This window comes from Clytia hemisphaerica, unplaced genomic scaffold, assembly GCF_902728285.1.
Source record: "Clytia hemisphaerica strain Z4C2 unplaced genomic scaffold, Clytia hemisphaerica genome assembly, whole genome shotgun sequence".
Lineage (NCBI taxonomy): Eukaryota > Metazoa > Cnidaria > Hydrozoa > Leptothecata > Clytiidae > Clytia > Clytia hemisphaerica.
In genome coordinates, this window is record NW_027103907.1 from 979,691 (window position 1) to 996,298 (window position 16,608).

Sequence of the window (16,608 nt, forward strand, 5' to 3'; positions counted from 1 at the left end):
AAAATATTATGCCAATTTCCCCATCTCAACTAAATTTTCTGACTCGTGAAAACAAAAGAATTGAAATCCCCAGCCATAGAAAATATGGAAATATCAATCCCCATTGAGTTTCGGTCCGTTATTTTTACTCCCTCCCACTGGCTGAAAAATCCCACCGGGTCTGTGAGAAGGGGGTGTATTCAAACCATTTAAACCTCAGGCCAATCACCATCAAACGATATTAGTGATAAGCGATAAAATTCTAACACGGAGCAAGGTGTCATGTTGAACGGGAAGGGCGAGGTTGAGATCTTCTAAAATAATACTTCTTTCTATTTTTTGGGGGTGAAAACGAGCCGGGTTCCTGTCAAAATATCGATGAAAAATTTCTATAATGATGAAAGTGAGTGTAAATTGATTCTTCATTAAAGCATTGTTAGTTTGAAATATTTATCAATACATGTGATGTGGGGAGCTGGTACAATGTTTTTTTATTGGAGCAATAATTATATACGAATAATGCTTAAAAAGGCCCGAAAATAACAAAAGTATTGCCTAGAATAGCTGAAATATCAAAGTAGTAGGAGGTGGGTGAAATATCTCGTCCAAAATACCTAGACGTTGCTTCAAAAAACTCAAAGAGCTAAAATATATTAAGAACAGCCGAGACTCAACAAAAACTTAACTAGTTCTTATAAAAAGGTCGTATCACATCGTGCTGAACACGGCGATTTTCAATAAAATCCCTAAATTTCCCTGAAAATCCATATTCAATTTGAAACTTTTTTTAATTTTTAATTTAGAGTAAGATTTATTTGAAAGAACGCTGAGGGGGGGGGGCGTACGGGGTTTGCGATTTCCGAAAAACCGAATAAATTTGCCAAAATTTCCGAAATTCCGTAAAAAAATACTTGCAATTCCGAAACCGATTTTTCCGAAAATTTGATTTTTCATGTATGAATTATGAAAAAGGGGGATAAAAACTTTATAATACCGAAATATCGAAGCAAAAATTCATGGATTTTGGATACCGAAACAATTTCAAAATTCCGAAATTACGAAAAAAGGGTCGATTTCCGCAATTCCGAAATACCATACGTCCCCCACAACCCTTTAGAATTCTTTTCTTTGGTCATCGACTGGAGTTCAAGACAATAATTATCGATGACAATTTTTGCTGCGTGAATATGTTCAAAGGGCTAATTTACTGTAGGAAGAATTTTTACCACTTTTGAAATATTCCTATTAAAAATCCGATACACCTAAATTTTAACACTGTAACTGTTTGATAAATTTCATCACACATCAATTAATAAAAACGTCATATTTCAGGGTTTTTTCAATGAATAATTTAGAGTACCACGGGTAGTATTTTTTTCATATTCACGTCAGCGCTAATGAATCAGTCTCACATTTCAAATGAAGCCACCATGAAAATGGCTGGATGTCTTTCGAAATTTGAAATATTTTTTTCGCTTCATTTCATTAATTCATACAGAGTATACTTTTATTTTTTGATTGATATTTTTATTTTCGAACCGTGGAACATACACTAGATTATAATATGGTTTTTGGACCTTGTTTTCCGAAATTTTTATCAATCGAAACAGTTTGGTTTTGCAACACGGACCAGTAGTTCAAAACTAATACTAGTACTCGTTAAATTCGAAATCTCGAGAAAACTGAATTTTTATGGCATTTTTTCGTGCCTGACTGAAATTTAATTTTCGTGTCTGACTGCAATTATTTTTTGTTTAAGTTGTAATAGGGAAGTTACTAACGCGTGGTAGCATAATTCAAGCTATTTTTTACTATTCGTTCGTGAGTAGTGCAGAATATTGGCGTGACGACAATAAGATCGAGGGGTGCCGCTGGGGGCTTCTTACGAGCTCTGCGGATAAACATTCTTCAAATAGTTGAAAACATTTTGCATAAACTTGGCAAATTTGTTCTTCAATAAAAAAAAAAGACTTTTATTAAAATTTGAAAATAAAGATGTCAAAAGAAATTCACAATAATTATAATGTCGATTTTGAATTGAAAAACTATATGAAATGGATGTATTATATCACTCATTTTCATTTTTTTTAGATAGAAAAATAACATTTCCAAATAACCTTTATATGAAAGAGTTTTTGCTGATTTTGAAAACTGGGCTTCTTGGTAAAACTTGAAGGGGAACAGAAATAAAGAAGAAAAACACAAAATGATGTTATCGACTTGTAGAAGGCTGAATGTTCTTTTCCAAACCATTTTGATTGGGCATATAATATTCCAATGCAGTGTCAAAGGTATAATATTTGTTTTATTCAATATTCAAATTCTTGATATGCGTAAGTCATTTTTCTAGCGGAAAGACCCTAAAAAAGCCGGGATTTGAACCCTCTCTGTTACTAAAAATAGAAACACAGAAGAGGTCAAAATCTGGCTTTTTTCGAGCGCTTCCGTTAGGAAACATTACGTCATCTTGACTTACGCATATCAAGAATACAGGCTAGAATTTAGATTGGCAAGGAGACGACAGAAAATTTTGAAAGATATAATCCAGCCTGGTCTAAGCTTTATGTACGTTACTGATGGAATATCTAGCGCTCCTAGTACGCAGGGGACGAGGTTGAAAATCACCAGGAACTTTTTTGATCAATTCACGCTAATGCAGCAATATTTGAATCATTTACAGTGTGAATAATTTTATTAGTTTTTTGGAATTTTATCATTTTGCGAATTTTGAATTTCGAAAATGGAAGAACATCAGAAGACATTGGTGCAGAATTTGGGAGAAACGCCGTTGATTCTAAGAAAACAATTAAGTTCATGCTCCAAATAGGAAGGACATAAAGTATCGAATTTAAAATTGTATTTGAAAATTGAAATAATCTTAAGATTAAAAGTAGAATATTTTTCAATATAAGAAATATTGAGCACGTCACCTGCTATAAATCCGTTTCACACAGCTGTGTCTCTTTTGACGAGTTTAGTCGTCGTGCAACGAGTTTATCAAACGAGAATACTCGGTCTTCGTTATCGGTACTCGAGCTTCGTTCTCGTTTCAAATGTCTAACGAAAACGTCGTTCGGTAGCTGTAACGACGAACTTCGGCCTTTTAATCGCCGACGTTCTAAACGATCCATATCTTCCGTTTCGGTTAGCGTGTTATCCCGATTTCCATTCCTTCTTGCAGTCGAATTATCCCGATCTTCCGAATTGGGTAATAAATCATTATTACTTTGTTTCCGATTATTATGTCTTTTGGGACTTGGGGTCAACCGATTTTCGAGTCCACATAATATCTGGTCATTACTTTTGGTTCTATATCCTTCTAACCGATTGGATGGAAAAGAAATAACATCAGTAGAATCAAAGTCTAGAATTGGGGTCGATTTATTCTGTTTTTGATTTGATAATTTTCTAAACACGTGATCAACCGATTTCTTAGATAATCCAGTTTTCCGATTTTCTTTCCCCGATTTAATATTCGGAAGAGATGCGGATCTAGAAACAGGTTTCTTGTCTATAAAGTTATCAGTACTTTGACTTCTTTGTCTCCCCGGAAAATCATGTTTAGTGCTGTACCGTGATTTCCGTGTCTTGATCGTATTTTGCATCTCACGGAACGCGTTCCCGATTCGTGCCACGGAAGCTTTACGTAATGAAGTTCTGGAATTTGATATTTTTCTCGATTCTTTAGTTTTCAATGAATAAGTTGTATTATTACAGTTGCTGCTCTGACTCTTCAGACTCATTGGACTCTCATCACCCCGTGGAGTGTTGAAAAATATCTCCTCTTCATGCGTATTGTCAATCTTGATTGGGCTAGTCTGTGTATCAGCCTTATCATCGTAGTCTGTAACACTCAATTTCAAAGTCTGCGCAACTCTTGATGTATATGTGTATTCGTTAGAACTGTAAACGTACTCGTTTCTATTACCATCTGTAGTAAAGTTAGGTAGACTGTCTTCAGATTTAACGTTGGAACGGTCTGGTAGACTACTCTGTCGGATTAGAATTCCATCCTTCATTTTGGCGACCTATTGGAAAAGATAAAGGAATGTATGAATTAATTCATCATGCTAGAAAATTTCAATACTTCCAAGTTTCTCAATCCCGGCCAAGAAAAATCTTTGATTGGAGTTTTTTGAAAAGTGGTACCCTAATTGCGGCACTACTCAATAGCGGTGTAAATGCATCGACAGCGCTAGATCTACGTTCCTCTGAATATTTTTGATGATGTTGCGCCGTGTTAGACGTTAACTTTTAACACTGCAATGGCTTCTTTACGGGTACCACTTCAAAAAGAACTTCGATCAAAGATGGCGGATATAGATTGGTCCAGGGGTATATAAAGGTCAGTGCCAAACCGAGCAACAAGGGCTGTTTTTGACTTCATGTTATATTTTGAGCTGTGAAATATGTCCCACATGCTTCAAATACAACAAACACAAATATTAGAACTTTTAGCAACCGAGATCGAAAAGTATGGAGAGAAAAAAGTGTTTAACTTCACACATGTGTTTTCTTCATCTAAAATGACTGGAAAGAAATCATCAACGTATTTTTAGTACCAAAACAACTAGTATTGCGAGAAAGTCAATATATAAACAAACACGATGCCAAGTGAAGCACATACATAAGTCATTCTTTTACAATCTGAACAGCTTTATCATTTTTGTAATGGAACTTAGAGCGGAGAATGAGAATTGATCAATATGGCCTGACAAACGCCTTAATATCTTAATTAAAAAGCAATGCTAAGCCTATAATTATCCAATTAAGCTCTGAGAGCTAATATTGATAATGCATCACGTTATAAACACTGCTTGATTAACATTTTTCAAATAGAAGTTTCTATTATAAGGTTCCGAATGCATCCCTGTGCCAAAGTCACAAGTAAAAGGGATTCTTTGCCAACGGCATATTTTGACCACTTCAGAGTCTTTCCAGTGCAACAGTGGTAGCAAAAGATGTATACTCAAATTATTTTAGGGAGTGGAATTGCTTCCTTAAAACGAATAGTCACGAAGAAATACTTGTCATCATCAATTTTGCAGTAACCACCCTTAGAGAACTCTCCACCATCTCAAATTCCCTCTTAGAAAGACATTAATGTTCTGCAGCCAAATCATCCCTTTTCTTTACATCCCCGACTGCAGAAGAGTTCTCACAGGGTCACTTAAGACAGGGCTGTTTGGTGTTGGTTAGGAGTCAAAGAACGTATAATTGATTGTAAATATTATACAATATTGCATCATATTAGTTAGAAATTGTGGTGCAAACAATAAAATCGGAAATATTAATCATTCTTTTTTTAAAATCCATCTAAAACACCTTCAAATCTCACAAAATCAAGTTCTTATAAAACTTGAATGATCTGTCGTGATCTAATCACGATATGATTAAAGCAATCTTAGAGTACCGTTAGATAAATTGACTTAATTTAAAGTGACTCGAGGATTAAATAACGGTGCCTTGTGCTATCTTTAAAAGGGAGCTAAGGTGCCAACTCAGCTCAAAGATTGGTAGATAAATTGAGATAAGCATGTCTGGTCGTCTCAGACAGTTTGTTGTCTTTAGTACAAAAAAAGAATTTTTATTATTTTTGCTTTATCGAATCATGTTTCCTAAATTAAAGCTCCTTATATCAGACGAGTTATATTACAACACTACGTCTTATGTATAGTAAAGTTGGCATTACATTGACTGGAGTATTTTTGGAAAGTTTAGTATGAAAATGACGTAATGTATGTTTAAAGAACCATTTTAACCGATCCTGATAATGAGATTTGTCTCAACCAGCCCAGTCATAAATTCAACATGCTGTTCTAGCTATCTGTCGTCACAGTCTGTATTGTAAGGAAAACCTAACACGTGATTTACTGATGGTTCATTATACTATGGTTCTTTATGATGAAATTGTCTCAACTAACCTAGTCATTCCTTAAACATGCTTACTTTGAAAGCGCTGTCAAGCCACCATTATGAGAATATTTTCTCTATAGCTTTTAATAAAGTATGCAGGATATGATTTAATTGCTTTTTGAGCTACCGGATATTTGAGGATCTTTGAGTGTTGTAGTTAAGTCTGCCTTTAAGATTTTAAGAATTATAAAAACCTCTCAACAGAAAAAACAATGCGAAAAGTTTCTCCAACATCTATCGTAAATACATCCCTGTGTCACAGACTGCCAGACTGACTGGGCAAAAATTTCGTCCCCGGTGGGAAAATACCTTCGAATTTCAGCCTCACTAGGAAATTGACTTCGACTTCATCCCCATTCGAAATTCAATGTTTAAAAATTCCACACAAAAACCATTCCCATTGGATCTTTTAACCAATAGAATTTCTATCCCATTGGGATTTTAATAGGAATTTTTATCCCTGCTGACGAAAAAAGCTCCACCGGGGTTGTGAGACAGGGGTGTGTAAAATGAAACAATTTTCAGTGAGATGATAACGAAAACTTTATTTTGGGGATGAAAATTATTAAATCTCAGTCACTTGATTTAAGGTGGCATGAATCAATTTCTTCGGAAGAATCACTTTCCAAATGTACCAAAAACAAAGCCTATCATATAATTCCCTATTTTTTACATATGTTTTTTTTGAAGTTTAAAAACTCGAGAAAAAATTCTAATTAGGTTTGAAAAAATATTCTGAATTTAAAAGTTTTGAAATTAAAGACTGCAATCATACCTTCTTGCGTATTAGCTGGATCATTGCTCTTGAATGTTGTGGTTTTCTTCGTCGATAGTTTGATGTTTATAAATTAGAATCTATGATTTGATAGAAATTCTGGATTTAAATGTCAAACACAATTCATTCTAAACACAAAGTTTTGTATTAGTTATAAAGTTTTTGTAATGTATGAAAACATACTTAGCATAAAAAAATCCAAAGATAGAATGTATAGAACACGAGCTTAAGTCATCGCAGCAGTTTTTCTAAGTTAAGCAACAGAATCTTACACTAAGAACGCTTCATTTAAAGTTTATTAAAAATTTGGAGATTTAATATTTCACAGAAAAGTGCTAGCAAGGGGTATTTCGGGTCCCATATCTTCCGAAAGACTTTTCTGTTTGCCTTGAAATTTAAAAAACTTCTTAACCTAAGGTTGAACTACCACTGGTGTAAAAATGAACGTTGTAGCATAAGTAGAAAAAAAGCTCAGTTTTTGTAATCGCAAATTTAACCGCTAAAAATCGCGAATTTTCCAACCAAAAATAAATTCAAATATAGCCCTTTGATTCTCTAAAACAAGCAAAAAAATTTCCATAATTATATTTGACTATCAAAAGTTACAGGCATTCATGTTTCCACTGCCAATTATATCTGGATATACTTTACATTTGAATTGTCCTCTCACGCTTATCGTTCGCTAATAAATGATATCAAAATACAACTCCTTCTCACAGACCCACTGGGAACCCTTCCCACTAGAAAAATCGGCCAAAATATCGTCCCCAGTGGAAAATTATACTCCGATTTTTGTCCCCATTTAAAATAATCAAATAAACCAATCCTCACTGCAAAATATTATACTATTTTTCCCATCCTCACTGAATTTTCTGACTTGAAAACAAAAGAATTGAAATCCCCAGCTATGAAAACTATGGGAATATCAATCCCCATCGTCTTTGAGTTCGTTAATTGCGGTATCTCCACTGGTTGAAAACATTCTACCGGGTCTGCGAGAAGGGGGTGTCAAAATTTGTAGATCTGTGCCTGAAAAATTAAAATCTTCTTTAATTCACAAGCCCCACTACCAAGGTTTTGTTGATATACAAACTATGAAAAAACTTATCAGTCACTATTACCGTATCATACACATATATCATCTCATGAACTAAAAATTATCAGTGAGTTTTTGTCAACCGATACGTCTCAAAAGACACTGCTTACAAAAGAGTAAGAAAAATTGTTGATAAAAAATACTCTCGCATCCTGTACGCAGCTGGGATTCTTTTATTTCAGGATTCAATAAACTATGTATTCCTGCATTTAGTATATCTTTTGTGATTACTGATGTTAATAATATGTTTTTGTATGTGACCTGATTATCAAATTTGTGTATGACTGTTGATTAAAGGTATGCCAAACAACCCACTGCGATTTGATTTCAATAGGAGGAAAACAAGATTTTTGTCAAGAATGATGTTTTAATCTTTGCTTCCTTTATTTGTGACAGCTTTCTAATTCTACCATAATACACATCTTGCCCTCCTTCCTGTATTTTCAGTGACAGGGATGGCTAGCTTTTAAATTGTTTATATCCCGACCGACCCAGGCTATATCAGTGATTTTACCGTCCTTGATTTTGCTCGTTTGGTTTTTCCAAATGGTATCTTACCCTCTTTGTTATCAAGGGAGTAGATATACAGTATTACGGTGAAATTGAATCGTGACTGCTTGATTAGTATTTGAACCTTGTATTTTCCGTTTATTTCCATTATCATCGTGTTTATGTATGTTTGTTTTTCTGCGGCGGAGATGGTAAGGTTTTAATTTGACTAGATCACTTGACTGACTGAGGATGACGGTAAATCAGCACTTTTACCGTCCTTGATTTTGCGGGTCAAAATTGCGAGTTTTTTCTAATTGCTTCAGTTACTTTACCGTCCTGAAAAGTGCAAGTACATGAACTCGCTATTTTTAGTCTATACGGCTTATAATACTTATACTACTCTATAAGTAGTTCTATGAACATTGAAAACGAATTTCACCTAAATTGTAATCAGCTTGTGGCAGCAAGTCAGTGATGTCGACATTCACCAAATTAATATTCAAAATTCTCATATTTTCCATTGCAGCCAGCCCAGTTGGTACTATCACCATTGGTAACATCAGTTGTTTACATGACAATCTCCATGGTGATATAAAGCATACAATAAATCCAAAGATGGCGTCCTCAAGTGTGGTGTATTTTAAAATTAAAATTGTCAGAGGGAACCAGACTTTCAAGGTATGTTAATTGGATCTAATGCAAATACAGATTTGCTAAAAAACAAAATTTCTTCAGAATTACAGGTGGACTTGCTAGGGGAGTCGCTCTCCTGAAATTCAGAGCTTGGTCTAATTTAGTTCGAATTATAGAGAGATTTCGAATAATGAAGGTTCGAGCTGAAGCGAGTTAACTGTACCGAAAATTAAATGATTCGAAACAAGATTCCCGGTTCGAAACTACTCTCCTTTTAATGTCCGGCTCGGTTCATAAATAGCCGAACCACCTGGCCGTTGACCCCGTGAAAATAATCAACAGAGCTCTGTTCTAAAACACGTAAAATATCGATCCTTAACATATCCTTCCTATTTAGGAGGTTGAACTAGCCGGTGATCATGTTGTTTTACGAAAGCAATGTCCAAAGGCTGGTGAATGCTTGACGTTGTCAGCCAATATCGAAGTTATCAAGAACATCACGCAAAAATACGAATCAAAGTCTTCGAACGTTGTCAAATTCTGTGAAGGTATGCGGGCACTTTGTTTTTACATCAACGGGTGCTCTGGTTAATCGGATAGGAAAATCAAGAACCAAAAACCTTCTAATTTCAACCTGAAAGAGATTCGCGTTTCATATAGTAGTAGCAGTTTCCTGGTTGTGCAACCCTCTAGGAATATCAACCTTTGTTCGAGACTGACAATCCCAGATTGCACAAAGCATTGTTTGAAAAATTTCAATGCAATGTCAGTGATAAAATGAAAATGATGTTAGATAGAAGTTGAAACATCGTTGTGAGCCTGTTGGCAGGGGAGGGGAGGTTATTAAAAGATGTTTCAGAGAAAAATTGACAACTTTTTAACCAAATCTTTCTTCATTTTTAGAACATGCACATTCCTCAAAAGGTAAGTTTATTCCTTACACTTATTGAAATTTCAATATTCTACATGTTTGAAGCAGTTTTGATTTTAAGCTTTCACTCTATAATAGTCAGAAAGATGAATTGACACGAAAATTGAATCTTAGGACTCTCTAAAAGTCCTCATCAATTTTTTAACTCAAATTCGAGCTGGGCGTGGTCCGACATCTGGGTGAAGAGGTGTCTTTTTGTTATGTTGGGCGTGGTGTTTCTTTTTTACGTAAATCAATTTGTACCTTGTTTCCGTAGAAACACCGATGCACATCAAGACAAGCCAAACAATGGGCAAAGAGATCGTCATTAACGTTCATTCGAATAGTAGCATGGCGCATGCGCATGGACAACATTATTCAAGATTTTATGTTGCTAAGATACAATACACTAATAAAACACAGGTAGGTTACATAATTAAAACTTTTGCTGCTGATATCCCATAACTCAGTCCAAACATGTCCTGCATGCTCTTAGTTTTGTCCATAGCTAATATTCCTAATGATGGTTTCAATATGCTTTTCCAAAGCTCAAACTTAATTCTTTTTATCTACGTAATTAAATTGATTCGTAAAAAATATACACGTGGGATATATACAATGTCCTTTTGTTAGAACGGCTGAACTGGAAACAGAGTCTCTCAATCAAAGCACAACCAAATTTTTGTTCAAGCACTACTTGAGTGAAGATGATGATCACGGCTTATTACAGTTTTTCAAATATGGACCAGGCTTAGACCAATCAGATTTCTTAAAAAGGTGTTATCCGACTTAAACTATTGATTAATTTTAAAATCTAAAGCCGATTGGTAGTGTGAAGGATTCCGATCAGAGACTTGCACTGAATGCATTCAGGGTAAAGTGATAGGGAAATACAGTGATAGATACCTTCATTGAGGATTTAAAACTATTGTATTATTTTTCATTTTCTCAATTACAGACCATTCTGAGATTCAATGGTATTTTCAAAACCAAGAAACTGAAGATGGACGAATGCGTTCAAGTGATGTTTCGTGTTGGCTTTTTATTATCTTATGAAAAAACATCATCCAGAGTGAAATATTCCAAATGGAATACACAAAAGACTTACTGTGTCACTGTAGATGAAGGTAAGATAATACTTTTTTGTAGCTTGCAAAATCTTTCTTCAACCTGGAAGACCCAGCTGGCACACAACGTTGTTACAACGTCGTGTGCCAGTTGGGGGAATCTCTTCATAACTCACGCATTCAATCGGAAGAAATCGCCTTTTTTTATTTCGGGGAAATACGCCTTAGATCAGTAACTTTTTCGTCACTTTCCTTTTTTACCCAACAAATTGGAAATCTTCAAAACCAACGATGGGAAAATAATCAAAGGTTTTCGCCCTTCGCTTTTTTGCGTAGTTTATTTTATATCTATGCTTGACTCTCGCTTATTCGAGCTTCCATTATTTTGAATCTTTTGATAACCAGTCCCCGTCAACGAGGAAACCCTCTTGTAATACTTTCTATTATTTGAATCTCTTTGTAATTCAACCAAATACGTTTCCCGGTCGAGTTTGGTTTAGCGAGTGTCAAGTAAGCTCAATCTTTCAGCAACTTTAACCTTAGACGGTCTTATCTTATCATCTACACAAGATCACTAAAAAGGGAATAGTTTAGGAAGCTGAATACATCTAAAAACAGTGGTAAGCCCGGGGCGGAGCAAGCATTGGCGGAGGTGTTTACAGTGTTTGTTCCAAACTCTACCGACTCTTTTTTGTTTTTGTTATTTTTTTCTTCAATTTAGATACGAATTTACAATATGAAGCGGAGAGAGAAATTTTACACATTGTGCTAAGTTGTACCATACCAGCTTTAACCATCGTTGCGCTCATTGTGTGGGCCTTCATTTCTTATTACAGGTAAGAAAATAAAATGCATGTGGCCTGGGTAATATTTTCAAGCCAATGGTTTGAAAATTTCGACTACCATGAGAACCGTAAGCTTCCAAAATATTTAACCTATGACGGCGGAGAGTGTAGAAATATTTTGTCTTGGTCATCCCACTATGCAAAGAAATAATAATCTTTTAAATGTGGAATCTTTGATATGGTTTCTTTCAATTTAAAAAGAAATTGGGAAAATAGAAAGAAGAACACTTTATTTCAAAAAAAAAATACCTATTTATTCAAAATTTGACATGAATTCTTTCTTCCTTCAGGAAAAGAGGTGTGGACGAAGATTTACAGATTTCGATTCAATCTTTCGAAGAAGGACTGGTAAGTTCTACTTTCGAATTACAACCCAATGTTGGAAAGTTTCTGCTGGTCAAAATTTGCCTTGTTGGAGATACCCACTAAAACATTCATTTTAATTAACTAAAAGTTTTAATTCGTCTCTTACATTTAATTTCCGGGTCGAGACTTGGGTGTTAGATTTTGAGCCATTATACTGTACAACCAATTTTCACAACTCGCAGATTAGTTTCTGGTCCGTTTGAGAAAGTTGCTAGGCTAGTTTGCATATCACTCGAAATTTTCATAACTTGAACTTAACCTCATTCAAAATGGCGTATTAGAGACTTAAGTAGAAGCTTTATTTAAGATTTCCTATATTTATTCAAGATATCTGTGGTTTACCTTTCTCAGACAGAAAAATGTACATCAAGATATACCAAAAAATAAATCTATATACTCCATCAATTTTCAGCTCGATTCAAACAGAAGTAGTCACTGTTCGCCAAACCGAGGAAACACAAACACTCTTCTTCTCACTGAGCAAGCACCAAAAAAGAGTGGAAATGATGATAAACTTTACTCCTCAAACGAAGAAGAACTGGGAAGGATTCTATCTTGCTCCGGGACCGACGCTGATCTAAGAGAAAGCAAAAAAGTTGACTTTGGAGTATAGTGGCATTTTTTGTATTGCTCTGGGACCGACGCTGATCTAAGAGAAAGCAAGAATGTCGACTTTTGAGTATAGTGGCATATTTTCGTATTGCTCTGGGACCGACGCTAATCCAAGAGAAAGCAAAAAAGTGGACTTTTGAGTATAGTGACATTTTTTGTATTGCTCTGGGACCGACGCTAATCTAAGTAAAGAGAAAGCAAGAAAATTGAGTTTTGAGCCAGGGACCTTACAGTAAAACCAGTTCATTACTGAAAAAATCAAATGAGAAGATATTATATTTCTCAAATAAGGAAGAACTTGTGGAAGGATTTCATGCGCTGCTAGGATGTGACCGTCACAAATATGCCATAACACAGTTTCATTTTGAGTCTTAAGCAAAACAGTTTTTAGAAATTCACCCCGAGAAATAACATTATTTCTTCGAACAAAATGGATAAGAGAGACAAAAATTTGGACTTTAAGACTCTTACTAACCATGTTGAAAGTGAACAATTGGTACACAATCGTTTTAAAAGCCTTAAAACCACGTCACAAATATATGCATGAAAGAAGGCGACGTCACCACAAATATATAAAGGAAAACTAAATCGGTAGATTCAATGTTTCACCATAAGGAAATTTTAAGACACTTTTCACCCACAGATATCTAAGCCCGAAGGGCTAGATTTGCAACTTTAAGCTTTCTCCAGCAAAAAAAAGTGAAGCAAAAATTTGACTTTTTAAATTTCGTGCCGATGGATAGGATCTAGCATTTTAATTGTTTTCGGAGCGCGAGATCAAAAAACGTAGGCGACAAACGCTATTTCACATCTCTCAAACCGGTGAAATTGCATATTTTAGTCACGTGACTCTGGTAGGAAATCCTTCCAAAGATGAGCTTCACTTTTTGATAAAAGCCGCAAATCTAGCCCTTCGGGCTTTACAGATATCTGTGTTTTCACCCCCACCTATAATGGGTAAACCGACGGGTTGTTTTTTACGATTGTTTTTCAGCTGATTGAAACATGGAAAACGTGATGGTTTGAATGAGGAACCCCTAATATTGTTAATTGGGGGATACTGCTCCTTAAAATTAGTCAACTTGTCAATGAGAATATATATTTTATCCGAAAGAAATCTCATTTTAAAACGTTATTTTGAATTTTAACACTTCTGTAAATACTCATGTAAATATTCTTGTAAATATGTAGAAAAGTAAGGTATTTTTAAAGAATTTGTCTTAACTTTAATACACAAATGACCAGTTAGTGAGGACTGTAACAAAAAATTTGGTTTTTAAGGGAAAATTTCCCGGAAAATTTGTTGAGAAGTTTTTTTGGAAATTCAACAGAGCCACTCTTTCATGGCAACATCTCGAAGTAACTATTGTTATGATGGGAAAATTTTCAGAATCCAAGGTGCTAACTTTTTTTGATATGTTTCATAAGCACATATTTTCTATATCCATTAAAATTTTGATTGAATACCCAAATATTTGATTGATTTGATTAAATTAAGATGGAAAAATGCATTTTTAAAACAAAATTAAATTTCGAAGATACTTTTGGATCAAAAACTACCTCTTTAACTCGATTCCAGCACATCTGAAAAACAACATAGGAGCAAAGTTTGGAATCTTATACATTATTACCATTTTTAATGGTTGAGTCTGTCAAACTTATATCAATAAGATTTAAAATATTTAGAACTTTAAGTTGTTATCTGATTCAACAAACGAATTGCTATCGATACATAGGGTATCGCCTAAATCAAGCTTCGTAGAATAAACAATCTTTGAAAAATTAATTCGAACTATAAAAATTTGGAGTTCCTTTCATTAAATTTCCGAAAGTAAAAATTTTGTTTGAAACCATATTACATCTTAATCTTCTATAGTCTTCACTCTAAATTCATGATTCAGTGTCGAAAACATACGCTCCAGCATTTGATTAAAATTTCAAAATATTGAGGAGAAATATTCAAAAGAAGTAATGAGGAGGTCAATAATTTTATTCCTTTCCATTTTATGCACACTTCAATTTTGTCATTGCTTCTCAACAAACAGATTTACTGAGGTAAGATATTCGTCCGTTAGTCTGAATCAATCAAGTTTAAACCCGAAAGGGCCAGAATTGAATCTCCTCAGTAGGATTTGAAGCCTACCAAATCCTACAAAAGTTGCGCGGCCAAGCGCGGTCCGCCTGGTTTATACACAAATGACAGAGATTGGAACTAAAATGTACATCTAAATTTTAAAAATGAATTACTCGAAAAAAAGGAATTGCTACAATCCTGGCCAAAATATATTGAGAATTTAGCTTATTTCCTCGTTTTTCAAAATTTGGAATTCGGGCGAGAAAGTCGTTTTTGGGCTAATTGATAAATTTATTCGAGTATTTCGATTTGGGTGGGGTTAATTGACTTCCAGGCTATATTCTGAGCCCTGTTGGACCATTCTGGGACTTTTGGATCCTCTAGATTCTAGTCTTAAGTCTAATGTTAAAACTCAGAGTTAAAACTCTATTCGTCTAACCTAATTTAGAGCGCTTCCAAAATACTTGTGGTTATAAGATTTCGTGGGAATTTCCCTTTTGTCTCAAATATTATGGCCAGGATTGTAGATTCAATTCGTCGTCAAAAATACGGTGCATATTTTAAGGCTTCACTTTTTCTTGCCTGAGAAAGGTTAAAGATTCGATTCTAGCCCTTCGGGCTTATACTTCATTAGTTTTAATGTAGCACGTTTGATCGTAGTATAATGGTAGAGTGCTAAGCTACGGTGCCCATGATTGTTGATTCAATCCCCTGGCCGGGTCATACGAAAGATTTTGTACTTAGTACAAAATTGGTACTCGAGACATCTCTGCTTGTTGCTTGTTTCAATTGATGAAAAAGAGTATCAAGGTTGACTGGAACAATTTAGGGATAAAAAATCGTGCCCTCCCCTACCTTCAGGTGGATAGTTAGAATGGATAGAAATTGTAAAAGAAACAGCAAAGTGGCCTTTGACAACATTCATGAAATTCCTAACACTCCTTTAAGCGTTGACTATAACCTGAAGTTCAAAATTTATATAAAACATTCAAAAGCCATTAATTTGTAAATACCTCAAATTTTCATTTTTTCTAGATCAAAGCTTGGGAAAGCTTGAGGGAAATTGAACCACCTCCTTTGCACGAAAGCGATGAAGATTTCCCGCCTGCACTGCACGCCAAACGCCTTGCATCTGCTTTCAGGCCACGCCCCGGGAAAAGATCAAACCTAGAAGAATTGAGAGATTTAGTTTCCCGTGAGCTTGAAACACTATCTAACTTAGAAAAAGAAAATGACAACTTTGCTAGACAAGAAACTCTCCCTCCACAATTTCAATACTATTGGAGACAAGGAAAGAGAGCAGAGAAACCACGCTACATTGGGATCAGGATGGGAAAATGAATCAAAAGAAGTTGTGGCTTGCAATTTTATTATTCATTAAAACTTCCTATTTTATATTTAATGTTTAATATTTACACGGTCAAACAATTGACTCAAAAATTATTATTCAAGTTGAAAGCATACCCTTTCCACTGATGAAGTATTGCACTATGATTTTATATTTTATGAAAAAATCACACAGAGACCAATTCTAACTGTGTTTGAGCATAAAATAGAAAATCCGTCCTAATTATGCAGCGAAACTTTTAGGGGCTAATCATTCTTTAGGTTTAGTTACCATAAACTTAAGACAGTAACATTAGTTTTATAGAGATCAAAATGTTATCAAAATACTCTTTTTTTCTGAAAAATATTTTGGCGGAAGAAAAGTAAAACGCACAATGACATCCGTATCGAAACTTCCATTTAGAGGAAGAACTTTTACCAGTTTATTTTCAAAAGAAAGCGGAAGATTGTATATTGCAAATTCTTAGAAGGAGAAACATCTTGAAGAGGGCGGGGA

At 34.8% G+C, this 16,608-nt stretch overlaps 2 protein-coding genes across 2 annotated transcripts; one reads left to right on the top strand and one right to left on the bottom strand.

The window, feature by feature from the left end:
• Positions 1-2,074: 2,074 nt before the first annotated feature.
• On the top strand, positions 2,075-13,530 carry LOC136809071 (uncharacterized). The gene is made up of 9 exons (XM_067065650.1): positions 2,075-2,270; positions 8,785-8,936; positions 9,289-9,439; positions 9,795-9,815; positions 10,079-10,224; positions 10,760-10,928; positions 11,590-11,704; positions 12,004-12,061; positions 12,492-13,530. Exons 1-9 carry the CDS (start codon positions 2,186-2,188, stop codon positions 12,690-12,692), a joined length of 1,098 nt encoding a protein of 365 aa, XP_066921751.1. The 5' UTR covers positions 2,075-2,185; the 3' UTR covers positions 12,693-13,530.
• Positions 2,822-6,746, bottom strand: LOC136809097 (uncharacterized). The gene is made up of 2 exons (XM_067065675.1): positions 6,671-6,746; positions 2,822-4,007 (listed from the first exon to the last, which is right to left on the bottom strand). Exons 1-2 carry the CDS (start codon positions 6,692-6,694, stop codon positions 2,913-2,915), a joined length of 1,119 nt encoding a protein of 372 aa, XP_066921776.1. The 5' UTR covers positions 6,695-6,746; the 3' UTR covers positions 2,822-2,912.
• Positions 13,531-16,608: the final 3,078 nt, after the last annotated feature.

Coding starts and splice junctions, on each gene's coding strand:
- LOC136809071 (XM_067065650.1), top strand. CDS start 2,186: ATGATGTTATCGACTTGTAGAAGGCTGAATGTTCTTTTCCAAACCATT. Junction 9,816..10,078: donor ACATGCACATTCCTCAAAAG/GTAAGTTTATTC, acceptor TTGTTTCCGTAG/AAACACCGATGCACATCAAG. Junction 11,705..12,003: donor GCCTTCATTTCTTATTACAG/GTAAGAAAATAA, acceptor TTCTTCCTTCAG/GAAAAGAGGTGTGGACGAAG.
- LOC136809097 (XM_067065675.1), bottom strand. CDS start 6,694: ATGATCCAGCTAATACGCAAGAAG. Junction 4,008..6,670: donor TCCAGCTAATACGCAAGAAG/GTATGATTGCAG, acceptor CTTTTCCAATAG/GTCGCCAAAATGAAGGATGG.